The 26591-nt window shown below is 45.7% G+C and overlaps 1 protein-coding gene across 2 annotated transcripts in view; it reads right to left on the bottom strand.

Moving 5' to 3' along the window:
• Positions 1 to 26591, bottom strand: part of Ptpn21 (protein tyrosine phosphatase non-receptor type 21) — a 61724-nt gene that overhangs the window by 8565 nt on the left and 26568 nt on the right. For both annotated transcript variants that reach the window (XM_036206150.1, XM_036206151.1), the window contains exons 4-13: positions 24104 to 24201; positions 22928 to 22995; positions 21944 to 22014; positions 19446 to 19533; positions 18703 to 18791; positions 15374 to 15461; positions 14396 to 14475; positions 8491 to 8551; positions 7807 to 7891; positions 2935 to 4382 (exon numbers count right to left, since the gene is read on the bottom strand). In XM_036206150.1, coding sequence (XP_036062043.1) covers positions 2935 to 4382; positions 7807 to 7891; positions 8491 to 8551; positions 14396 to 14475; positions 15374 to 15461; positions 18703 to 18791; positions 19446 to 19533; positions 21944 to 22014; positions 22928 to 22995; positions 24104 to 24201 — 2176 coding nt within the window. The remainder of the gene's footprint in view (positions 1 to 2934; positions 4383 to 7806; positions 7892 to 8490; positions 8552 to 14395; positions 14476 to 15373; positions 15462 to 18702; positions 18792 to 19445; positions 19534 to 21943; positions 22015 to 22927; positions 22996 to 24103; positions 24202 to 26591) is intronic.

Here is a 26591-nt window from a genome sequence, read left to right on the forward strand (position 1 = left end):
TCTAGTCTGTGCAGAAAACAGTGGTGTGCGGCAGGGTTGAACAACCAGCTCCCAAAGGGAAAGGCGCTACCTTCTCTGGCCATTTCCACGGTGCAGACACTGTCAGAGCCACGTCCCAACTGCCTAGGGATGTCATGTGGCTCACAGGATTCCTAAAACCTCACAGATCCTGCTAGCCAGTACTGGCTGACTCCAGGTACTCTGGAATCCAAACGCCCCACACTGACAAGCCAGATGAGGACGGATCAAGATCAGCTGCGATTACCCCTTACCAGGCCCATGGTTTTCAGTGCCAAATCTGCAGGGCTTCTTAGCTGAGAACCACACCGCACAGGTCTAAAGGATGCATCGAAGAGCAAATCTTTATGCAGATGTGTGAGCACCCAAACCAGTCTGCCTTAGAGATAGCAATCTAGTCCCTGGAGGTGGAGGCCATGGGTGGGGAATTCTAAAAGTTCCTTCTTGTCTGCTACTTACTCACTGCTTTTTTTTTTTTTTTTTTTTAAACTTTAGCCCACTTCAGTGACAGTGACAGGATCCTGAAATGTCACCATGAAGGAGTCAGAGGCTTTAACCTCTTTAATTCTTGGAAAGTTGGGAAATTAACCCTGTGATGTAACATCCCAGTCACAAGTAAATATTGAAAGAGCACTTTCGATGGTTTGAAGGTTTATTTTAGTCCCCCAACAACTCTGAAGTCATCTCATTTACAAATGAGAAAACTGGGTCATCGAGAGACTAAAGAGTTTGTTCGGGGTCACTAGCTGCCACTTTTACAGAGGAACCAGTGTCAAAACAATGAGAAACAAACCCTTCGTTAAACTTAGTTACTGGAAGCATTTACTTCAGAAGGCGGCCCGCCATGCCTAACTGCCGTGAGACCTAACACTGACAGAGAATGAACAGAGAAGAGATGACTGTCCCAGGTTATGGAGACGGAAGCTGAGGTATGATGCATGAAGGGTCTTGCTCCCTGAGGAACTATAATACCCGGCAGGGCTTATACCAGACCCAAGCTGTTCACTGCTAGGGTCTATATGCTTCCTCTGGACCACAGCCTCCATGCATATCCTCGGGTGGGTGAAAGCCCTGTGTAAAAAAGAAGGGTCCCAAAGATGGTCCGATTATACAACTTCACTAAAAACTCAGAAGAGAATGAGAAAGAAAATTTGTGTTTTCAGAGAAGCAACTAGATCAAAGCCCTCAGTGTAAGCTCAACCTGCCAGACCCCATGAAAAGAGACTAAACTTCCCTCACCTTGATTTATTAGTAGATTGTTGAACAATTACTGAGGACAATTACAAGCTGTGTTACCTCAAAGAGGTCAGGGGACTCGGAGGGGTTTGATCTCCTCAACTCTAGAAGTTAGAGAATTAAAGGGGACTGTCCTCAGTGAGCAGGTCTTACTGCATTGTCATCGAAGGCCCCATCCTGCTGGCTTTCGGACTCAGGTAATGACTATGGAAATGCCCACACTGTCTCTGCCTTAATACTACTCAGCCTGTCCCCTCTACCACGGTCCACTTGAGCACTGACCTTTGTACACTCAGGAAAAAAATAAAGCTAAACTTCAAATTCCATCCTTTAGCTAAGTAAAGCACCCTGAAATCGGTGCCCTTTCTCAGGGTGTTTTCCTGTGTTGACTGATCTTTCATAAGCATCATGACCCTCTTGAGTTTCCCAGCCTTCCCAGAGGCCTGCATCACTTTAGGCCTTCATACACTAGGCTGGAAGTACACCTACAATAGCTCCTCCATCTTTGGGTCATCCTAGTAGAAATGCGGGGAGAAGAGCCTTGGATGACAGGACACAAGGGGTCAAATGCATGCACTCATCCCTTTGACCTGGTACCAGTGCAGGTCATGGGACAAGGAGGTGAGGGTCATACAGAGCTGCATCCCTGAGCAATGCAACATGGTGACTGTGAGTGGACACACCTCCACACAGACCATAAATGCTTAGTCAAAAGACCGAGGACTCAAAAATGATTCAGTACAGAGTAGTCAGGCTTTAGCAGGCAATTACTACTTGGTGAAACCGTACAGGGAGCATACCTGGACACGGAATGCAGTGGAAGAAAAATGGGCTGATAGAGAGAAAGTAAGCTGAAAGTTCCAGGTCAGTCACTCACTAGCTGTATGACCTTGGAAAAGCTACTTAATATTTCTGAGTCAGCATCTTCATTTGTGAAAAGGACTAATAACAAGGGCTCATTATACACTGGGCACAGCAAAGATGAAATCTCTGCACAGGGGAAGCATTCTGAAGACAACAGCTCAGAAAACAACACTGGCCTCTTACATTTTGTTTTAAATGCGTAGGAAGTGCTTTCCCAGGCTTATTAGATTGAGTAGCAAAGAGCCACCATGTCTACAAGGGCCTTCTTTTGAATGCCCAGTTCGCTCTCTCATTCTCGTCAAGAGACCGACTCTCCTGGGTCCACTCTCCATCCCACAGAGGTCATGGCCAAGATAGTCACCATGACAACTACATACGGATGTAGGGACACAGCCTCAGATGCCTCTCCCAAGACATCACCGTAACGAAAAGAACAAATGCTGTTCTGGGGTGCCTTGTCACCCCACAGCATTTTAATGGGTGCAGTCATGGCTGGAGTAATGAATTCTCCTCCTCTTCCTCAACACTTTATTAAGATGGCTTGTGGACTCTTCCCATCCCCTTCCAGTCTTTTCTCTGCACCCAAGGCAGCTCTAGCAAGACCATCACCACCCTCATCCTTTCCACATAAACTCCCACATGCCCCCAAAGAAGCTGAAAGTCAGAGCTGAGGCAGGGATTGACAGTTAGGAGGAAAGTAAAAACCTGAGAACCATCGGTCCCGAGGGAAGGAGACAGGGTAACAAAAAGCTGGAAACAGAGATGAAGGGGCCTGTCCTCCATGTCTGAGGCACCTCTGCTCCTGGGCCAGCTTACCCCTAGAGGTGGAAGTCCTTCCACGATGCTCTTCTTCCCAGACAGGAGATCCGACACCGGCCTTTTCTTGAGAGAGTCCCTCCTAGCTCGGTACCTCCCTGACGTTGTGAGGTCAGACTCAGACATGGAGGGGGTCAGCAGCCCATCTCTCCGGGGCCGATGGGTCTCCACAACCAGGTGGACAGGGCTGATGTCTTTCACCCTCTTCTCAGGCTCCGTAAAATGGGACTTGGGTTCAAGGATATGCAGAGGGCCGGCGACTGCAGTCACCGGAGCGCAGGGGTAGTTTAGCTGCTGCTCCTGAGGGTAAGTGGCAGTCAGGCGGGGCTCGGCCACAGCGGCCGCAGTGTGCGCTCTCCTGCTGTCCTCTTCCGGGTCCTCTTCCTCCTCGCTGCTGTGTATCAGCATGGTGGCATCAGAAAGGGACTTCTTGTGGCTGTATCTGCCACTGTCGTCCTGCTCTTCACTCTCCTCTTGCTTTGTTCTGTCGGAGAAGACACTGGACTGGGAGCCTGCCGAGAAAGTCCGTGGAGCCACGTCTGCCGCTGAGGCTGACATGGTCCGCTCCTTGAGCCTCAGGCCTTCAAAGCCATGTGTGAGCCCCGCAATCTCGATACTGTTCCTCTTCCGTAGATGGGCATGCCGAGCTGCGGTGAGGGGCTCGCTGACCTCCTGCAGAGAGTGGGCCACTGGCAAGCTGTCCTCCTGGAAGGTCTGCACCGAGTGGTGGACACGCCTGGTGATGAGATCCGGATTGCTGCTGCTGATGTAGAGGTGACGGGACAGGTCTGGGGTGCTGTTGGCAGGCCTCGGGTATGGGTACGGTGGGGGCGGCCGGTATACCTGGGTTCTCATAATGTTTGGAGCTGGGTAGTCCTGGGCCTGGAGCTGCACGTTGGTCAGCTCTGGCACACTGACAGCACCCACCACCGGTCGCCTCTCAGCGGGGTAGGGGTAGGGAGACTGGCTGTGGAAACTGTAGTTCAAGTTAAAGGGGTAGTGGGCCGACTGGGGAGAGGTAAAGTGCGCATGCTCCCGAATCTCAGGCTGGCTGTAGACCAAGGCGTCGGGCCTGCTGTACGCATAGGAGCTGCCAATGTTGAGGTTCCTCAGCGAGTGGCTGTGCCTGTCTGCGTGCACCATGCCTCTGTGGAGCTGCTTCATGACAGTCTCATAGTCGGGGGTTGGGCGGTAGGACGGGGGGATCAGCGCACTGTGCCGATGGGACGGGATGGAGTCGGGTCTTATGACGTCACTGCCAGTAATACTTGGGTTGGAGGACATAGGGGAGGGCTGCAAGTGGGGCTGAGGGGCATTTAGGGAGTTCGTACTGTGTGCGCTGTAGACGCTGCCATTGCGGATGCGACCACCCAGGTCAATCTGGGCTCTGTCCAGACTTGTCTGGGAGTGACGATAGAATCCATTCTTGTTGGGCACAAAGATGTTATCTGAGGAAAGAAAAGGTTTCAAAAGATTTTGAAAATGTATTAAGTTGGGCTCATTACTCCAGACAAATACTGAGATAGGCTCTGAAACAGCTTGTAAATTTTCTTGCTAAAACAACACATCTTCAGCCACATTAGGTTGCCCTGGAAGCTTCTGCTCCCTTGCCGATAGGATGGGGTAGGTCTGCCTGCTTAAAGTGAGGTACTTAGGATCTGGCCAAATCTAAGCCCAATATTGAGAGTATAACTGTATCAGAAAGTAATCTTTCTTCTGAAGGTTAAAAACACATGCTTCCCTACAGACAAGAAGCAGGTAGCTCTGTGGAACTCAAAGGAAAGACAGTGTTGAGCAGTGAGCCATGGTGGGTAGGAATACAGCCCTGAGATGCTGAGCAAGGGCAGGTACCAACTATCCGTGAACATTTCGCTAGCTGGAATTTAGGTTTGCATAGATTCTCCTTTAATTAAAAAGAAAGAAAGAAAGAAAGAAAGAAAGAAAGAAAGAAAGAAAGAAAGAAAGAAAAAGAAAAGAAAGAAAGAGAAAAGGAAGGAAGGAAGAAAGAAATCCACAATAAAACGGCACCAGTACAGCAGGTACAGAGCTTTCCAGTCCAACAGGGAGGGTCACTGGCAGTTGCAACTCCACCAAAGGCCCAGAAGCCAACAAGAACCAGGCTAAAATAGCTGTAGTTGTCCCACCAAGCCTCCAGTTGAGTAAGACGTGGATGCAGGGTTGCAGGCTCAGCCACCAATTCTACAGCGCTGGTGTGCCTGCCTGGGCTAGAAGAGGTCATCTTTCCTCACCGCCTTATGAGCACCATTCCCAATGCTTAAAAATAACTTCAACAGTCAAGGCCTGCAGAAAGTATTGTTTGGGTAATTCAACAGCTCCATGCCAGTGTGATGTCTGGTTACAGCCGGGCACATGTTATGTTGCCGTGCACACAGCTCTGAGAAGGCCATTCTCGTGGCCTCTCTACTCCCGCACTCCGCTGCCTCATCCTGTGCTTCTCCATCTGCGGAACACTCGGTCATTGCGACATCTCTAGATTCCCTTTTTGTCACAGATCCCTCACCCAGGTTGTCAAGACAGTGTGACATCTACCTACCTACTGTCCCTGCCTCCAGGCTCTCCAAGAGCACACAGGACTATACCTCCTCATGTGATTAGTAACAGGAAGAAGAAAGTGAGCAGAAAGTTGAGAGCCCGTTTCTGAGGGCTCCCTCCTCCTCTTCCCCCCCCCCCCCTCCCGTGTCTTGACCTACACCATTGCAGACAGAAAAGGCTCCTGCAGCCTGAGACCCCGATACAGGCTGCCATGGAACAGAGCCCACCTGCCAGGACACAATGGACAGGGACTCTGATCAAGAAGGAAGGCCACTGGGGATTTCAAAGGTTGCTAGCCCGGCAGAATCAGGCCCTCCTGGCTGAGCAGTGGCATGTGGACTGGAGGGGGGTTGGGATAAGGGTGTGTGGGTGGTGGAGCAGAGAGGCAAAGCCAGAGTCTGTTCAAATCGCAGGGAGCGAGATGAGAAGGGCGGGCCAAGGGGGTGTTGAGGAGAATGGACACAGGTAAGGGATGGTCATGCACATAGGGAGACTAGCTGGAAGCTTTCTGTCAGGCAAGAGGGGGGTGCAAGGACCAGAGCTGTAGCTCACGGGATGCAACTACTGGTGAAAGGTACAAGGGGATAAGGACCTATGTTGGAGCAAGGGGACAGAGAGAAGGGGCAAAGTCAGGGTATGACGCCACAGGTTACGAGTATCCTACTGACTGGGTAAAATTACACGCATCTTGGAATCCACATAACCAGGAGAGTGACTTTATCACAATAAAGGACTGTGAAAAACAAACAGACTTACAGGGTAAAGCAATGAGTTCAGACTTAATATTCAATCTCCAGCAAGCCCTGATAGTTGATACCAGTTCCCGAGAGAGCCTACTATTGACTAGAGAGCCTCCATGCCGGGTTCCCGCCTGTCTGACAGTGGGAAAGGGGGTATGGGTGGAATGATGGCGTGGAGGGGGGATGAGAACCTGGGTCACCCTCAGGGGAACTCTATGTGAAGGAGCTGCTGAGGAAGGCCCCATCGGGAAAGAAAAACGCCAGACGGGTCTTTGGAACAGCACCTAATCCTGACAGGAAACCACACTGAGAGGGAGCAAGAGGGAACCGATGGGGTGGAGCATGGACATCACTCTCCGACAGAGTGTAGTGGAAAGGGGAAGACAAAACAATCCAAACCATTGTTTGCAGAAGAGAGGAGAGGACAGAGTGGCAGGATCGACCGTCACAGACTGCGGTCGGAGAATGAGCAGCACAGGGACAGAAGGCAGGAGCCTTGTCCCCATGCTTGGAGAGGCTGTGGTGGAAGTACAGGTGGGCATATGCCAAAACGGGGCGGGGGGGGGGGGGGGCAGGAACAGGACAGTCCCAGAGGACACTGAACTCCACACCGTAGCTATTCCGACATCGCCTTCCCCACTGTGGGGACATCAACTCTGCACAGGCGGCCACAACTACAAGTAAGGTCAACAACACACCTTCTTTCTGTCCTTTCAGACCTATGCCCTACAGAACGGGCAATGGACCTTGCTTCCAAACACCCCCCCTCTCCTCCTGTGCCACAGCACTCACCAGCCAGAGCAGCAGACTCAGTCAGTCACAGAGCTGTCTGGAACTGAGGATGATATCTAGCCATCCTGCCAGATCCAGAAAGCTCTTCTCGGTGCCCTCAACATCAACAGAATGCTAATGCATGTTCTCTTAGCAAAACGACTGTGATCAAATCATGAGCAAATGCCTTATTTTCACAATTAGATTCCAAGGCTCTCTCTACAGAACTGCTCATCTGCATCCACCTCTCTGGCCTTCGGCAGTTAGAGTTTACAGACAAATGCTACACAGATGGTCGATTCAGCTTGGAGGCGCTGCTGTGTACTCACAGCTGGAGCGGCAGAAATGAGAATCTAAAGCATTCAGTGAGATGTTTCAGGCAGGGATAAAACAAAACATGTCTGGGTATCTTTTGTGACAAACAAACAAACACACAGACAGACAGACAGACAGACAGACAAACGAAGCATTTTTGGTTGCCTGATGTGGCACATGCCTGTAATCCATCACTTGGGAGACAAAGGCTGGAAAATCACAAACTTAAGGGAAGCCTGGCCTAAGTAAGACTAATAGGGGAGGGTTCCAGGACTTAGGAACCAGCTTGGGGAACTGCCCAGATGGCCCCAACACACATTCAAGAAAGAACCGGAATGCAATGGCTTCTTCTGGGATCCCAGGATGGCTATAATCAGGACAATTTGGGGTACAACTGCAAAAAGAAACCATCCAGACTTCAAGATCTCTAGGTCTTCACTGAGTGATTCATAGTTATAAGTGTTCACGCCTTTGCAGACTCAGGGTACTTTACCTTGGGAAGAAGCAAATGGCTCTGTATAATGTCCATTATAATGCAGCTGGGGTGGGGGAGGCATCGCATAGGGCTGGGGTTTAGGCTAAGAAATGGAAAGTTGGACACAGAGTTAAAACACATTGCCCATGTAAGAAAGGTAAAGTCATTCTTTGCTGGACTCTTTCTCCTCACTAAAAAGACCTCCTATGGGAGTTAAAAGTATTATAAATGGAAAATGCCCACGGAAGTGGCGGAGGTCTTAACCTATCTGTCATTTTCAACGTTGCCCACGTGGCAAAGCCAAGCCCTATGCACTGACACCAAGGACACTAAACAGCACAAAACAGTCTGCATCCAGAAAGTTATCAACAAGAAGGAATGGAGACAAGCCTCCTTGTCTAAACTCATGAAAGGCTTTGATGTACTACAAACGCCGTAAGACAAAGTGATCGAGTAAATTAAATACTTCCTTAGGCTTTCTGGTTAACCAGGTAAAATTCATATTTGGTTCTAGCTAATGCTTGAACAAGTATAATAAATATTAAGTGGAACTTATGGAAATCACCGGTTTTTTTGGATAAAAATTATCAAACATCAACACACATTTGTGGTTCAAACTCAACATAGTGCATAGTGCCCAAAGCATATTTTAATTAAAGAAAGCGGCATCACTAAGAGAGGTGATCATGTTCCTTCTCTTACCAGAGACATCCTGGAAGATGAGCCCCTCCTGACTGAGTTCAACGAGGCAGTCTGAGTTTGCCTGTGGGAGAAGACAATTGTGAGCCCAGCACACACTTCCTAGTCCACAACAAGAAACCTGAGTTAGGAAGGAGGCCAGTGTGGTGGCTTGCACCTGTAACTCCAGCATGCAAGAGGCTAAGGCATGCTGGGATTTGAGCACTGCTATGAGTTTGAGACCAGCCTGGATGATATCTGAATTACAGGCTAGCTAGGATACAGAGAGAGACACTGTCACAAAACAACAATAACAAAAAGAGATACAGACAGGTAAAATGAGAAATATTCTAAGGCAAATGACAAAAGGTCAAACATGCCATTAATTACAGACAAGAGAGTTGCCACTTCCTAAGTTAGGACTTCACAGCGTCCCCAGAACAAAACAAGCACACACTTCTCTGTTTAAACACACACACACACACACACACACACACACACACACACACACACACACTATTTCTCTTTCTTTTCATTTGTTTTATTTAAGTGTGAGTGGGTATGGCATGAACATGTGCATTAGAGTCTTGCTAATATTGATAATGCCCATAACTTTGTCAAGGACTTTTTAATTTACCAAGAGCTTATGTGATGCACAACTCATTATTAACACACTCTGTGACACTGGGTAGTGCTCTAAGGAGCATTACTGAAACTCTGTCATCACAAAGTAAACTAACTAAATGTACCAACTCAGCAAATGAGCCCTAAAGAAGCCTCTTTCTTCTAAACTAGTATTATTCTTAGCACTCTGCAAACGGCATCTGGACTACACTCTGAATACTGGCTTATTTTTACAGGACCTTTAAAATAAAGAAACTATTGGACATTAGGATCTTCACATCAGGTGATTACTATGCACTTACTAGGCAATCCTTTAAACAACTTCCTTTCCTATGCCTGGGAAGCATACAGGTTGCTGGAGAATAACGCACACCTCCTTTCTTTTCTTGGAAGTAAACTTTAGGGCTTTATTGTGCAGCTATGTCTACTTTCCAAAAGACATGCCTATCTTTCCAATATCATGTCAAGTATTCAAGCCTACAGGGTACATGTTGGTTTTTTTCTAGAGTGCCCCCCTTAAGTATACATAAGACACTGATTTTTGATACTTTGAAACTTACTTTGCCTCTAAGTACTCACCATGGTCCCACCTAGGTTTAAAGAACTGAGTTCAGTCTATCCAAGGTGTACCATCTAGACGAACTGAGCTTCTAAAAGCATCAAAGCCAGCATACACCTTTAGTCCCAGCACTTGGAAGGCAGAGGCAGGTGGATTTTTGAATTGGAGGCCAGCCTGGTCGACAGAGCCATTTCCCGAACAGCCAGGGCTACAGAGAAACCCTGTCTCGAAACATCCCCCACCCCTAAAAAGCAGCATAAATTCCAATGTGGGGGAAAGGAGCTGCTGATAAAACACACTTATCAACAAACGCCTAACGACATCTCCACAGCTGGCCAGCCTGAGCAAGAATACATTTTCAGCGTGTGAAGTATAGACTCCAAAGACACAGGGCTCAGGAGCAGAGGCGGCCATTCTTACCCACTGGCACCTGGCTGGCAGCATCCAGTGGGAAGGCAAAAGCAGAAGCCAGTTCTGCTGAACAGGGGACAAAGGAGCACCACATCCACCCGCCGAACGGTCTGACCTAGCCAACCTTGCCTCTGGGCCATTCTAACAGTCTGCCCTTTTTTCCCTCCTGGTCCTTCCTTCTAGGTGCTGTGCAGTGAGAGGCCAGCCATCACCAGCTTCCCACACAGAGGACGATGACCGCCAGCTCTGCTTCCCAGTTGCCTGGGATGGTTTCTGTGCCGGTAAGTGATGCTGAGGAGGCAGCTCCAGCTCCCGAGATCACCAGCTAGAATGCGGACACTGGAGAAGACAATGAAATGGCTGTCGGCTCAAGTGAAACACGGGACATTGCTTGGCGAAACTGTGCAGGCTGCACGTGGTTATCTCGTGGAATCTGAACAACACCATCAGGGAGGTCCAGTCTTCAGTTTTACAAATGAGGAAAGTGATACTGAGATTAAGTAGATCACGCCTGGTCACGCGGCAAACAAGTGACAGAACCAGCATCTGAACAGGCAGGTCTGTAGGATGCCCGAGTGGAGTCTCTGACAATCGTCTTCTGACTGTGTCCCTAACCCCAGCTAACTCATGAGACAAGCTCCATGCAGGAAGAGGACAAGCCATTGTACGGCCAGTACCCAGCACATGCCTGCACACGAGCAGCCCTCAACTGTGTGCTGAACACACACATGCCACAGTGAGTGGAGACAGAAGTCAATGATCAGTGAACATTTCTCAGAAATGTCTTGGTGGGTAAAAGCACATGTGTGTAAACCTAACAACCTGAGTTCAAGTCCTGGATCCTAAAGTGTCAAGAGAGTGCAACTTTCCAAATGTACTCCCACACATACTAAATTAACCTATGGATTTAAGACTGTTGGAGTTGTCTCATTTGCTCTGGGAGCGTCTTTTCAGTCAGTCATTGGTTTGTTTACAGCTAGCAAAGGGCAGGCTCTGATCATGTGTTAGATGGTAGAAATACCCCAGACGTTTGTCTCAATGACTTTCCTCCGGTGCTTTCCTTAATAAGACGATGAAAAACAAAACCTCCCCAGTTTTAGGGTAGGCCAGAGGTGTGTATCCAGGCCACTATACGGTCACTGATCTGGCTCTGGATGCTTGCCCCAAATTGCCACTGTGGGCAAGCAGAGATAATCCCAGGCAACAGGCAGAACTGATGGTTAGGGGCTGGCCTCACTGGAGGTCACAGCGATTGTCATCTACCCAAGCCCCTGCACAGCAAAGGAAGATGCCTCACTCAAACTTCAGGAGAGCTCCCTGTCCCCAAGCCTTACTAGGAGATGGCAGGAGTCCCATCCCACTGTGAGTGCCTGGGACAGTCCCTCTTATCTCCGACAGCTTCTTCCCACTCCCTCTCCAGGGTCTGGTGGACTCACTCCAGTCAGTCTTCTTCAGGCTTCTGTGGGCCCAGTAAACCAGAAGAGAAGGAGGGTGCTGCATTGTCTTCCAGTCTCGCGGGCAACAGTCTTCTGGGGTGGACACTGGCTGCTCTGTTCTCCTACAGCCTGGAACCACAGGGCTAGCTCACCTCTGCACTCCACCGCCAGCATGCTCTTGGGCCCCCTATCTCACTTGGCTTTGCAACCTGGAGGGTACAGCCCACACAGAAGGGGTAGAAAAGCCCCTAAACCAGGAAGTTTTGTGCTACTCTGCTCATTTTTTTCCTTATATAACTTAGGGAGGTTGATTAAAGCCAGCCCAACTCTGGGGCTTGAGATATTAGAAAAGGCCTTTTGGCCTGACTGACATGATTATCTCATTTAGTTCCTGATACAGTCCTGAAGGAATGTCAAGAGAAGGTCTCATTATTCATGTTTATACAAAAAACCAAGGGAGACTCTGAGCTAACATTAAAAGATGATCCTGTTACCTCCAGTGCTTTGTCTGGGTGGGAAGCCAACTACTGGATCCTGTCACTGTAACATCACCTGGGCCAAGACAAGATGAATCACAGCCATCCCAACAGCCACTGTACTATATACAGAAAAGGGCATCGAGGAAGGATGTGGACACTGCAGGGGAAAGTGAATCCAAGGGCCAGCTAGACCACTTAGCTGCAGCTCTGTTAACTGCCCACCACACTCTCACTTACCCAGCTGGACCACGAGAACGAGGCCTACTACACCCCAGAGTCATTGCAATATTAGATGCCACTAGATCTGTGTTAAGAGCCTTCAGAAAATAGCTATAAAAATTGGAGTTATTTTCAGCTTTCTTACCCACCAAAACATGAAAAGTTAAATGTATAAGCTTCATTTGCTTACCCAGGAAACAAACATGTACAATGTAATACATTTGTTTTGCACATAATCACTCTTAAATAATTATTCTAATAGTTCCTGGATATGCAGAAATTAAAAGTCAAATTTGGAAAAGTCCTTCATACGTAGTAGTTCTAAAGAGAACCAAATATTCTTCATACATGAATAATGTATGCAGCTAATATTATCTATGTGGCCTTACTCACATTTCGCTATATCCCAAAAATTAAATTTCTAAGACTACACCACACATATTCATTGCTCTTCTCTCTAAATTTTACAATCATTAAAATGATGAACTGCCAAAATATGCTCTTTTAAAAGGCATCAGCCACAATCCACTATAGGGTTTACTAGAGGGCATTGCATCCAATGGTTTATTCAAGATGCTGTAGCTACTATTTTAAGAAGTGAACTGAGGTAGTGATGGCTTATTACAAATGGTCTTAAATTTATGAAAAGCTTCAAAATGAAAATGCTATGTTCTAACAGATTCTGTTGATTATTTGGCTATAATTATTATATGCAGAAATAATGTCACAAACGCTCATCTTCAGGCAGCCAGGCCAGCCAAGGGCATTTCCCAAATCCAGGACTCCTGGATCCTCTGGCTCTAACACTTTCATACACAAATTCCAGAGCAAGAGGACAGCAAAAAGGAGGCCATACCACAATGAATCAAGCTGTTTACATGAAAATGGGTGGAAATGATACCACTGTGCCAATCAAAATAAACCAGACACACAAAGGCAAGTATCACGTGTTTTCTCTCATACATAAGATTAAAGGCGGGGCGGGGTGGGGCCAGAAAGCAAAAGGAGAAGCTGCGTGTGGTGGCTCAGGCCAACAATCCCAGCATTTGAGAAGCTGAAGCAGGGGGATTGCTGCGAGTCTGAGGACCACCTGGGCTACATAGTGAGTACAAAGCCAGCCAGAACCACAAAGCAAAACTCTGTTTCAAACAGATAAACCGAAGGGATAAGAATGCATCGAGGCTGTAGAATGGAGAAGGAGAGCGGAGCTGGATGAGACGGGATAACTACCAACAAGGGCCCTTACATGCTGAAAGGGACATGCATGAAAATGTCAGGAGGACTCCTTACTTTGTACAACTCATGTATATTAAAAGATAAATCTTTCCTCAAAATGCTGACCAGGACATTGATTAAAAACTGTAAAGAATACTAGTCCCAAGCCTGACATGGTGGCTCTTTATCTCGGCACTCAGGAGGCAGAGATGAGCAGATGGATCTTGGTGAGTTTGAGGCCAGCCTTGTCTAATAGCAAGTTCCAGGTCCACCAAGACTCCATAGTGAGATCCCATCACAACAAAACAACAACAAAAAGAATCCTACTCTCAGACTGGGGATTATGACTCAGTGTAGAGTGCTCGCCTAGCATGGAGCAGGCCTTGGGTTCAATGCCCAGTGCCACAAAGCAAAGGAGAGAAAAGGAAGAAAAAAATCCCTTTTTTTTTTTTCAAACCTTCAAGGATTATAATGGTTCTAATACTACAGAAGCTGGGCACAGTGGACCATACTCATGATTTAGGAGGCTAAGGCAGGAAAATCCCAAGTTCAAAGCCAGCCTGGGCTACATAGCAAAACCCTAACAAAAAAGAAAAAAACTAGTTGAGAGAAACCTTAGAGGCATATTATAGCTATTAGAAGATGACCCAATTCGAAAATGGAATGTAATTTCAATAAAAGCAAAGGACTGTTGTGTCAGAAAAAAACATCACTTGATAAAATTTGCCATTCTGGATTATACAAAGATCTTGAGATTAAAACTTAGAAATCAGGGCCAACAAGATGGCTCAGCAGGTGGAAGGAGCTTGTTGTCAAGCTCAAGGAGCTAAGTTCAACCTCTAGTACCCACACAATGGACAGAAGTGACACCCCAAGTTGTCCTCTGACATCTTCATGTTGCCCCCTGACACATGTCCAAAATAAACAAATAAATGCCATTTATTTCCAAATGTGTTTCTACTATTCCCACAGCAGGAGATACTCACAGGTCACACTGGTTTAGTCTGTAAAATCTGTGCCGGGCAACACACAGTCTCCACACGTACTTCGCTGTTTCCATGTCTTCCTGGCAAATGCAACACGCACAGAGAGGTAGAGAAGCACACAAAGAAAACACTTCTAATGCAGAATCACATCACGTCTGCACCGTTTCCACCCTCCGTGACTCTTTTATTTCCTAACCCTGCATCTAACCTATGAATGTGTAAGAATTTAATTACGAAAACCAAGTAAGCTGTTTGAGCAGTTTCTAAATGATTTGGAATCATAAAATACTCTTGGTTTGAAAACGTTATCTTTTGGGGCTGGAGACATGACTCAGCAATTAAGAGCACTGGCTGCTCTTCCTGGGGACACAGGTTCAGTTCCCAGCACCCACATGGCTGCCCACAACTGTCTAATTCTAGTTTCAGGGGGTCTGACACCCTCATATAGACATACATGCAGGCAAAACCCCAATGTACATTAAATAACTAAAAAAAAAAAAAAAAAAAAAAATCTGAAAAAAAAAGAAAATATCATATTTTTATCTAATATAAATTTTTATTCCTGAGAAATAACACTAAGACTTTTCAAACTAAACATTTGCTTGGGTGTCTTTAGATGGCCTTTGTTAAGACAAAGAAAGCAAGTAACAGTTAAGCAGCATTCACAGCCGCTCACCCGCAATGGCGGCCAGGCTCACTTTCTCCTCTACTCCGTCTCTTTACATTTAATTCACAAGTCACCTGGATCAAAGAATACGAATACAAAGACTCACCTACTCAACAATGTTTAATAAGTAACCACTTTTTACCAAGTGCCGTTTTGTTAAATGTGAAACATAAAATTTTATATCATATAGAATTATGAAGTTCTGAAGTAGTGCCACACTCCCCTTCCCAGTATCCAAAAGGGAACTTAGAAGCGCTAACTTGCTAACTTCTGTGAAAAGCATCCCATGAAGATTCTTTGTGCTTACTCACAGTTTGAAACTGGATGGTCTCCTCCTTATTTGCCAGCTCTAATGCAAAAAAGGACTTGCTGTGAGACATGTTAGCAATGTCGTGCCACCTAAAGAACCAGAGGGAACAGTGAGTGCACATAAGAACACTGGGGGACAAAACACATCCCTGTTCCTTAAGCTTGGCACACGAGTTACCACCAGTCCATCAACTTTGAAATGAAAAGGTTTTACCAGCTAGCACGCATTCCTAGTGGAAATGACAACAGCTAGTTGCTAAAGTAAAAGCATGTGCAATAACTGAAGGCAAGGAGTTGGGAGACCCAAGCCTCATGTGGCGGTCTGAGTGAGAAACACCCCATAGGCTCATGCATTTGAGCACTTGCTCCCCGATTAGTGGTGCTGCTGGGGGAGGTCATGAACCTTTCAGAAGATGTAGCCTGCCTGGAGGTCAGTGGGGGTGGGCTTTCAAAGCCTTGTTCCAATTCTGTGTGAGCTGAGCGATCTCAGCTTCCTGCCCTGGCCACCTTCCACCAAGCCTCCCGCCATGCCTCCCCTGCCATTATGGACTCTAACCCTCTGGAGCTGTAAGCCAAAATAAACATCCTTAAGTTGCTGTTGGTCATAGCATTTTATCTCAGCAAAAGAAAAGTGATACACCTAATCTGCTTGATTGACTTAGCAGTCAAAGACCCTTATGTCAGCTTGCTGCTCAGGCCTCAACTATTTACTGAACAAACATTTTAAAGGGCATCTACTATCACAATGATAATAACTGTACCAGACCGTAGGGATACTAAAATCAGAATGCTGACAGTCCCTGAAGGGACCTGGGAGAGGAGAGAGCAGCAGACAACACAAAATCTGACATCCTGGTTACCAGGGAAGGTAAACAGGAAAAAGCAAGGGGGCGGGTGAGTGACAGACGTGCACTCAAATCTCGGGGAAGACACGCTAAGTACTCGGGAACCAAGACGTTAATTATTCTGGGTGTACTCAGTAGGATGTGAAACCTATCCTGCATCTCCTAATTCTATTGTCTTTGGCTTTATAGACTACCTTTGGTTTTCATTACTGTGTAATGTTAGCAGAAAATGTTCAACAACACTGAGCCAGCCAGCCCTCCCCAAACCACCGGGGATCGTGGCGAATTCTGGATACAAGTTTAGCAATGTCTGAAATAGAGCAGTGGTTGAGCAGCCCCACCTAGAAATCCAAAGCTCCTGAACATGAAGCATGAATTCTTTCCTCTCTCCCACCAGTTCGGGGACACAAACCCAGGGCCTCAAAAACATGAGCAATTGTTTGACCACTGAGTTCTATCTGCCCCGCCTCTGGATGTTCAGCTTGTATTATATTTACTTAGTTAAAATTTGTTACATCAAAATTCATTTACCGACTTAGAGCTCAGTTGTTAAACCTAAAGATTATTTGCACCGCATTAAACAAGGAGAATTTGAAAATTCCTGTGCAGTGAAGAAAGCAAGCGACTGACTGCCTTCAGTTCCTGTAAGACCCTTGGGGGCCGTGAGTCCTGCTGTCTGCGTGGAGCCCTCATCCATTTTCCTCTCCTGTGCCCCCAGCTCAGCATGTCGGGAAGATTACTATAACCAGGATGGGGACAAGAGCCCACCTGCTTAGGAAGTAGACCCACACAGGCGTCACGGCGTGGGATTAGGGGTCTGCTCCCCAAGCCATGTCTACTCTCTGTAGTCACTGTCACTCTGGATGATTCAGGGCCCAACAAAGAGAAGAGGAAGATGTCATTTTAGTGAAAACGTTCTAAATGGGAAGACCAGTTCTCAAGAATAAAGTAGAAAATGGAAGACAAGGAGCTATTTGAAAAGAGAGAGAGAGAGAGAGAGAGAGAGAGAGAGAGAGAGAGAGAGAAGAAAGAAGGGAGGGAGGGAGGGAGGGAGGGAGGGAGGGAGGGAAGAAAGGAAGGAAGGAAGGAAGGAAGGAAGGAAGGAAGGAAGGAAGGAAGGAAGGAAGGAAGGAGAGAGAAAGGAGAAAGAGAAAGAGAGAAAGAAAAATCAATGTACAGTGCCTAGGAGCCCCGGCTTACAAAGAGAATCTGAGTTCTAGTCTAGGTATGCCTGTCAATGGGATGACCTTGGACAAATCACTTGGCTTTTCTAAGCCTCCATTATCTCCTGTGAAAACTGGGGATGACATCTGCTCCCCTGCCTGATTATGTAGCTGAAGACTACATGAGCAGCCAGCACAGTATCTGGTCTTTGATAACAGTAGACACAAAGGATCAACAGACAGAAGTGCTAGATGTGCCTCACTGCTGAAGGAAAACAGTACAAACCTCTGTTCCCTTTAAATCCATCGAAACTACAGTAAACTTGCAAATGTTCTTACAAAATCCTAACACATTTTCTAGGATTACAGATTTTTAAGGAATTACATATAAAGGTGAAGAGCTCACTTGGTCCTGACCAGGAAGCTTCGTCCCCGATGGCTAGCTTCCATAGTACCTGAAGGTGCTCTGCAGGGTGCTAAGGTGGGTAAGAAATCAACAGTCTTACCCAGCTACAAATGCTGCAGCGACAGACTGCCACAGCAAGAGACACATGCCCACAGATGCAGTGGTGTCACAACCGTCATAATCAACTGTTTTATGGTGGAATTTAAGGAGAGATCCACGGGGCCAAAGAGGAGAGAACTGTACACCTTGTACTGTAAACTGACAAGACCCCATGGATCGGGAGCTCATTGGCCCCAGGGAAGAACCTACCATTTTGCTAATTGGTCACAGCATCAACCTGCCCTCTAACTGGTATCTCTACAGCCATTGATTAGTGCCATTCTCAGACCTCCTTAGAGAAGTTTCTTTGTGCTGTGGATGGTGAATGGTAGGGAGGTAGTCAACACAGACACTCAAGCTGGACAAAGTGCAGAAGTGTTTGCGGAGTGTTCAACGGCAAATGGAACATTGACATCACACACCAAGGTCCCACCAAGGCTCAGGGACCATCATGGAGGAAGAGGAAGGCAGATTAGAAATCAAAGTGCCAGAAGGAATGGTGTGAAACAGTGTCTTCTGGACACGAGAGGACTGACGACATTTATGAAGTCACAGCAGCTGGGGGTGCCTGCACAAGACCAAACCCATCCCCACCCCAACTGAGGACCTGGTGTCAGTTGATGGCTTCTTGGGGAGGGAAAGTCAGTTTTCTTTAAGAGTATGGCGTCTTGCAGGTTGACTATGCTCCAATGTATGAGCACATGGACCCCACCAGTTTCAGATATATTATGTATACGGACACCAAGTTGGGGAGTATATGCGAGTGGAGTTGGGGGAGAAAGAGGTGAACATAATCCAAAAACATTGTATGGAGATACCTGAAAACCACCGGAGGCCTTCCATTCTTATGTTTCACAAAGATGCCGTCAAGACAAGCCCCGATGGATATGTCAGTTCCTTGGCTATCCTAAAAGGAGGGAACAAGGGGAGAATCCCTTGGGAAGCAAGAACATGAGGACAGACATATCCATGTCACTGAACTTGCTTCCCAGACAGACAACCTACAGGGCAGCCACTCAGAATGGTGCAAACGTACCTCACTGGTAAGTATGGAGACAGGAGGAGCCTGCTCTCTTTCTAAAACATACTTTTATTACTACACTCGCTTATTTACTTTGTATGTGGGTACGCACATGCCACACTGCACATGCAGACGTCAGAGGACAACCTGTGGGGGCTGGTCCTCTCTTTCTACCATGGGAACTCCAGGATCAACCTCAGGTCATCAGGCTTGGTGGCAAGTGCCTTAACCCTCCGAGCCAAGTTTAGACTCTTAAGAACCCCACCAAAGCACAAATTACAACGCAGGACTGTGTTTTACTACAAACTTCTGGTCAAAAAGACCTCAGCCATGCTATTTTCTCAAATAGCTAAGTGTCATATACATTCATTCCCCTGTCTCCCCCCACCCACCCTGGCTTTTTTTTTAAGCAGGACCTCACTCCGTTTCCTATTCTATTTTCAAATGATTCCCTTATCTCAGCCAGCAGAGTAGCTGGAAGTACAGGTAGGCAGAGCCAGGCCCAGCTTACTGAGCTTAACTTTAGGTAGTCATACTTACCTTGGCAGGGTAGCTCTCCTCTCCATAGCCATCCATTCTCTCTACTTCCTGCATGTACAGCATTTCAGCTTCAGGAGCTGTTAGCCCTCTGCAACGCAAAAGCTGTTAGTGAGATGGCTCCCAAATCTAAACTTTTTAAATAGTGTTTTTTTAAAAGCTGTACAACAATCTGGAATACAGCATGCTAAACATTTCCAGCTGTTAGCATCTGTAATTGGTTATACTGATCCTCTAATACTTATCAACAACTGACTCACTGTGCTGAGCTGCTGAGTGCAGAGCGCAAGTACATACAACCTAATGCTTCGGGCAAGCAGGAGGACAAGCAAGGGATGAAGCAGTTCCCAAGACACCTTCACGGCAAATGCAGGAGTGTCTACCTAAACTGGCAAGCGGTTGCTTAGTTACCCTAAAATATCAGAAAATACTGAGAATGTTGGTCTAAAAACCAATGATGGGGCTAGAGAGATAGATCCGTGGTTAAGAGCACTGGCTGCTCTTCCAGAAAACCCGGGTTCAGTTCCCAGCATCTACATGACAGTTCACAATCACCTGTAGCTCCAGTTCCAGGAAATCTGATGCCCACTTCTGACCTCCACAGGCAAGCACGTGATACACATACATACATGCAGGCAAAACACTCATACATCTAAAACAAAATAATAAATCTAAAAAATGTTTCTAAAGACTAAATGATAAATGTAAGAAATAAGGACAGGAAGAGCCTCGATGTAAATCCCTTTAGGTCAGATGACTGGAGCACTAGAAAGATATGAGGAAGGAAGGGTGCTTAAATGCATGACCTCACCTCTCCAGCCTCATCTGCTGTCCCCCACCTCCTACCCCCATCCCCTCCCCCCACCCCGCCACATCCCATGTGCCTGCCCAAGGTACCTCACACTGCAGCCGTCCCTGCCTCTCTACATTTCTTTGAATATACTGTATTCCTCGCACTTCCGAACCTGTGTGCATGTAGAGGCCTCTTATCATACCTATCACCCGCACACGGGCAATCACTAGTGTCCTGGGGCTCAGTGCCTGTATCATTCTTCCTGTCAGATTTTGGGTCTCCCCAATGCCCACCCCAGTCCCATCCGGTTCTCACACATTCTGTCCACATCTCCTCCACTGCACCCATTATCCTGTTACTAACTACTCACACAGTAGTGCTACCTAGCCTAAGACTGCTGGGAGTACATCTTGGAAGGGAGAGAATTATTCTATTTACCTTTAAGCCAAACCATCAAGTATTCTGCCGCACAAGGGTAGAAAGTACTTAGCGGTTCCTACGTCCTACTACTTCAATACAGGTACAAATGAAAGAAGTTCAATGACAAAAGGGAGGAGGACTCGTGTCCGAGGGATCAAGTGCACTAGAGAAAAAATGGTTCACATGGGGTCACGTAGACGTCGAGGTGGAAGGGTAGGATTAGCAGCTCCCGGAGATTGAGGAAATACCCATGAGCACTTGGGAAGGGATGCAGAAGAGATGAGAGGATGATAGCGTCGGAAGGTTACTCTTGCAGTCAGCAGGGTCAGCGAGAGACCACAGGCAGCGGCTGTAGGTTCTAACCAGACATAACCACTTTCCACCACCTCTACCATACATCAAGAATGACTCAGGTCTCTGCTGTATGGCAGAAGTGATTGAGACCTGAGTCATTCTGAGTTTAGTTTCCTTCATCTCTGAGATGGAGGTAATAGTCTCCTTAAAGAATACCAGAGCTATCGGAACATAACTATATAAAGTGTCTGGAACACTGTGTACTGGCTTAGAGTAAGAGCTGGCATCTTGGGGGATTTTTACAGTCAACAGAGAACTGCCATAAAGAAAGTCAACGAGGACCAGCATAGACAAGTACGGGGAACAGACACGGACTCTCGTCATTGCACACTGGGGAGCAAAGGCCATGGTGATGCACGCCTCTAATCCGAGCACTCGGGAGGCAGAGGCAGCAAGACAGCAAGTTTGAGGCCAACCTGGTTCTCAAAAACCTTAAGGGCAGAGGATATAACCCAGTGGTGAAGTGTCTGCCTACCATGTACAAGGCCCTGAGTTCAAACTGTAGCACCATTTTTAAAAAAGAAAAAAGGACAGAAGGACAGAAAGAGGAAGAGAGGGAGGGAGGGAGGGAGGGAGGGAGGGAGGGAGGGAGGGAGGGAGGAAGGCAAATGAAAGAGCACCTGGAGGGCTGAATGAATTGTAGAAGACAAACTTCCGTGATCATGCACTAGTTTATACAGGTTTAGTTACCACTACACTTTTAATCTACGGGGTGGTGAACTGGGACTTTAAGGACTGACTGCTTTCAAGACTCTCCGTTTCCTCATTGGTAAAATGGCTAATAACTGAAATGATGGGGATGAAGGTACTTAGAACAGCATTTGGCACACAGTGAATGTCACTATAACGGCAAACAAGCTTCAGGGAAGTTTAATGTGCAAAGCATGCTTCAAATTCAAGCAGCCATCAATGGGCATCTTTTTCCTAGTGTTACCTGTACTTCTGATGGAGTAAGGCCACCTTTTGGGTTGCTTCTTCCAGCACTTTTTCATCCTGTAGCCATCCCTGAAGGAGACACACAGCAGTAAGCACATGCATGTGTTAAGAGTGAACCGCTTGTTCACTTCAGGCAAGATTCTGAATACTACTGAAGTCGGGGATCTCCGCTTCTCTATAGAGTCATGATGCATCTAATGAATTAAGTGGCTTGCTCAGGAGCCCAAACATTTGCCCTGCCTTCCCAGCTCCTTCCAGGGAAAGTTTCAGCTGAGTTTTAAGGTTGGTAACACCCATCAGCCAGTTCTGAGCTCAGCGCTAACCCACTCACTCAGGAGACCATTCCACCCTCCCCGGCTGTTTCAGTGAGATGTTTGCATCATTTCTTCAACAGTAACTTCAGAAAGTAGAAGGCAGGGTTTTCAACACTAATGGCAAGCCAAGTTCATCCCAACATTAACTTCATGATTTTCCAAAACTGAAAACAAAACCTTCTCTTTAGACACATAATCAAAGGAAAGAATGTCTTTAGGAACAGCACAGCCACCAACACCTTGCTTTTTGTTTTTGTTTTTGTTTGTTTGTTGTGTTTTTGGTTTTTGGGTTTTTTTGGTTTGGTTTTTTTTTTGTTTGTTTTTTGGTTTTTGAGACAGGGTTTCACTATGTAGCTCTGGCCCCTGGCTGTCCTGGAACTCACTTTGTAGACCAGGCTGGCCTCAAACTCACAGAGATCCGCCTGCCTCTGCCTCCCGAGTGCTGGGATTAAAATCATGCACCACCACTGCCTGGCCTAACAAACACCCTTCTGTTCTGTGATTTACAAAGACCGAGAAGACTACAGCAGGGGAAGACTGGTTCACAGGACGCTGACAAGAGGGACTAGTCCTGTTCAGAACATTTACCACGTGGACACCCAGGGATGGCTACGCATATAGGAATAAACCATGCAAAAAAAAAGGTCCAGTGCCAAAAGAAGTCTTACCACAGGGAGCAAGGCAAATTTCTGAAGGAAGTCTTGGGATTCATATTGATCAAAGTCACCAAAGTCAGCTATACAGAATGATAAACATACGAATGTTGATTACATTGAATTTTCACAACAACACATTTGCACAACAAAAATCATAAGTAGTATGGATGACATGCTTATGACTCTTATGTGTCTTGGCTTGGGGAAATGTCTATGAAGTGAGACGCAGCTGCTCTGTGTGTGACATGTGCTTCTGTGCAGGTGTCAGGAGGAAACCAAGTGGGGAAAGGGAATGGGCCCTGCGAATGCTCATGTTTAGGCCACATATAAGGAACATTGACACCATGGTGTCAGGCGTTTGTTTATCTCAAGATGACAGGTGTCCATGCCTGCTAGTATCTGCAAGAATTTTTTTTTTCATTTTATCTTTCTTTTGTGTTTTGTTTGTCTTGTTTGAAGACATGGTCTCACTGTGTAGCCTTGATTGGCTTAGAACTATCTATGTAGAACAGGCTGGTCTTGAACTCACATGGATCTACTTCCTTGCTAGGATTAAAGGTATATGCCATCCAGCCCAGCTTACTTTTTCTTTTTATTAAATTCTAGTTCCATGGTTAAATGCTATTTACCACTTGAAATAATTCAGCAACAGAAATTTCCCCAGAGCATAGATATACATATACAATGTATAATGACAATGTTTAATTAATTAAAAAACATTTATTAAACACAAAACCACTTCTATTATGAGTGATGATGCTCTACAATCTAGAATAGCTATTTGAAACATTTAAAAAAAAATGGAATAAGCTTGAAATAAAAAAAAAATGTAGTTTCATGAACCTCTCTGATGGAAAGATCTTTCCTCCCAAAATCTTAGGATCAAATCAAGTCTTGGAGTGAAATTAATCCTTAGCATGTTAAATTCTTTGATTTTTCTATACAAACATACATTTGACATGTTACATAATTAATCTTTTAGAAATGTCTACAAGTCTCACATTTCAATGACGTAATCCAAATTGTCTTTCTACAAGAAAGCCCCAGCTAATAGCATAATATTCCACTAATATATAAATACCGTAACAGTTCATACAGAAAATCAGTTACGTTCAGAATCCTTTTACTGCTTTTGTTTTAACACACATCTTAATCTGATAGAATTCTCACTTCCCACGCACCGCTTACCTTGAACAGCTAAGCCAGCTAGCTGAATGGCTTGTTCTAGTGTGCAGGGGAGGTTTCCTTCCAAAATATCTTTCTTCAGCTGCAGGTAATACTGATACCTATGTGAAAGGATGAGTTTATGAACTCAGTATCACTATAATCTGACCAGGACACAGTTTAGTAGAGGAACACACACTGCCAAACAAAACTGTAACCCTGGATGCTTCCAAAAATGAAAAGAATGCCACCATAACAGAAGCACATCATCTAACCTGTTTAATGAGATGTAATTTATCCCTTGCTTTAATTATCTCAAAGCTAAAACCAGGGACTAGCGATGTATCTCTGGGGTAAACATTTGCTTAGAATGTGTGCGCCTGGCTTGATCTCCAGCAAGCCCCACACCCCTCAGAAAAAGCCAACGTTGAAGTAATCTATAGGACAACTTACAACCTGTCATGTACCCTGTATTTTTTTATACTTCTTTATGGTATCTATATAGTTCTTTATAATTTCTTTTCAGAGCTGAGGACTGAACCCAGGGCCTTGCGCTTGCTAAGTAAGTGCTCTACCACTGAGCTAAATCCCCACCCCAAAAATGTACACTTTTTTTTTGTTTTTTGTTTTTCCAGACAGGGTTTCTCTGTGTAGCTTTGGTGCCTGTCCTGGATCTTGCTCTGTAGCCCAGGCTGGCCTCGAACTCACAGAGATCCACCTGGCTCTGCCTCCTGAGTGCTGGGATCAAAGGCATCTGCCATCTGTTCTTTATAATAAGGAAAGTGCACACTCAAGGACCAATCTTTACTCTTAAACCTCATTTATAAGTTGGTGATATAAGACTTTAGGTATTTAGTTAAATAAAACCTTCAATAGCCCTGGAAAGTAAACTTAAGATATTTCATTAGGTTTTTAAGCGTATAATCCTAAAAAGAGTAACTCTAAAAGTCCTTATTAATATTCCATAACACAGGGTTACTGTGTCTGCCTCCTTAGTGTCTAGTGCACCTAGGTTTAAATTCCAGCTCTCCAGTTTAGGACTCTGCATGACTTTGGGTAAGTCACAATTTGTAGCTTCACGTGCTATTACCGATGAAGTGAAGGTATAACCCCCCTTCACTGGGCCAGCCATACCCAAGCGGCATATAGAAAGCTGTTAACACCACCAGACATGTGCTGGCACTCAGGCAGCTGCTGTGGTCATCAGAATGCTTTCGATTAGTCAGCAATGTTTCATCACATCATTTCTCCATTCGGATAAAGCTCCAGGGTAAAATGTAACGCTTCCTTTAATTCCTGTGCTAGGGCCTGCCACTGCTCTACATCATTCTGGACACTGGAGACAGTGTTGGATTTGGCCCAGTGTCTCTGCCAGTGCAGTTTACGATGCCACCTCAACCTGAGTCTCTCTAGGTTTGGTGCCTTTAAGCAGTCTAAGTAAGCGTAGAGCATATCCAAATTCTCCAGAATCCATAAATATTCTTGTGCAACCCTTTTAGCTAGGCTTTAAGTCTGCTCTTTGTTACCAAATGGCCTGACCAACACAGCATCCATTCAAATAAGAATAATTTAGATCCAGTCTTCCCTTCTACCATCTAGCAGATATCACGGGTTTCCAGCAATCAGTGAAATAGAATGCTTGTATCTTGGGGTGTCCGAGGGGGAAACCTGCAACTTTCTATAAGGCTTCCAAAACCAAAAGAGATTGTATTCAGGGAGGTATATCTAGTAGGAATGCTCCACATACTCCATTATCATCGTTCTAGACTCTTTCCTTATATCAAACAGAAACCCTGGAATGCAACATCCATGGACCAAATTAACTTGGGCTTCCAATACAACCTTTTTCTTACCTTAAGTTTTGAATGGGTTTTATTCTGAAAGTCTATTCTTTCACATATGCTGTAAATTGTTCATTGCTAGCTCAATAATCTTTGCATAAAGTCCCATAAAGTGAACATTTCCTTGTAAATGATATACCAGGACAGTGCCACATTTACAAACAAGTATGCTTCAGAGTGCTGAGGCAAGATAAGCCTCTTTCCATTAAAATGTATAGAGGCTGTAATACTATTGTTGTAAGTAACAAAAATGGACTTGTGTAGTAACCAATGAGGTTACACGCTATCAATTCGTGAATTTGTAAGAATTCAATTTATCCAGTCATTATTCTCAGAATTTCCTATCTTTTGCAAAAAAAAAAAAAAAAAAAAAAAAAGTTCCTGTAAGTTCCCATCATGTGGGTGACAGTTTTCTGCTACCTTGGGGATGCATTTTTCTGACAAGTGCTCATATTCTGAAGACATAATTCAGATTTTTTTTCTCTGCCTTTTTTTCCTAAAGTACTTTTGAATGTTGGTTTTTTTTTTTTTTTGGGGGGGGGAGTGTTTCTTTGGTGCAGGGGGACTAAACCCAGAGTGTCACATATGCTAGGTAAGTGCTTTACCACTACATCTCCAGCCCTGAGTGGGTTTTTATAAGATCTTTTTGAGGTATGACTGCATGTAATAAA

Source organism: Onychomys torridus, chromosome 14, assembly GCF_903995425.1.
Source record: "Onychomys torridus chromosome 14, mOncTor1.1, whole genome shotgun sequence".
Taxonomy (NCBI): domain Eukaryota; kingdom Metazoa; phylum Chordata; class Mammalia; order Rodentia; family Cricetidae; genus Onychomys; species Onychomys torridus.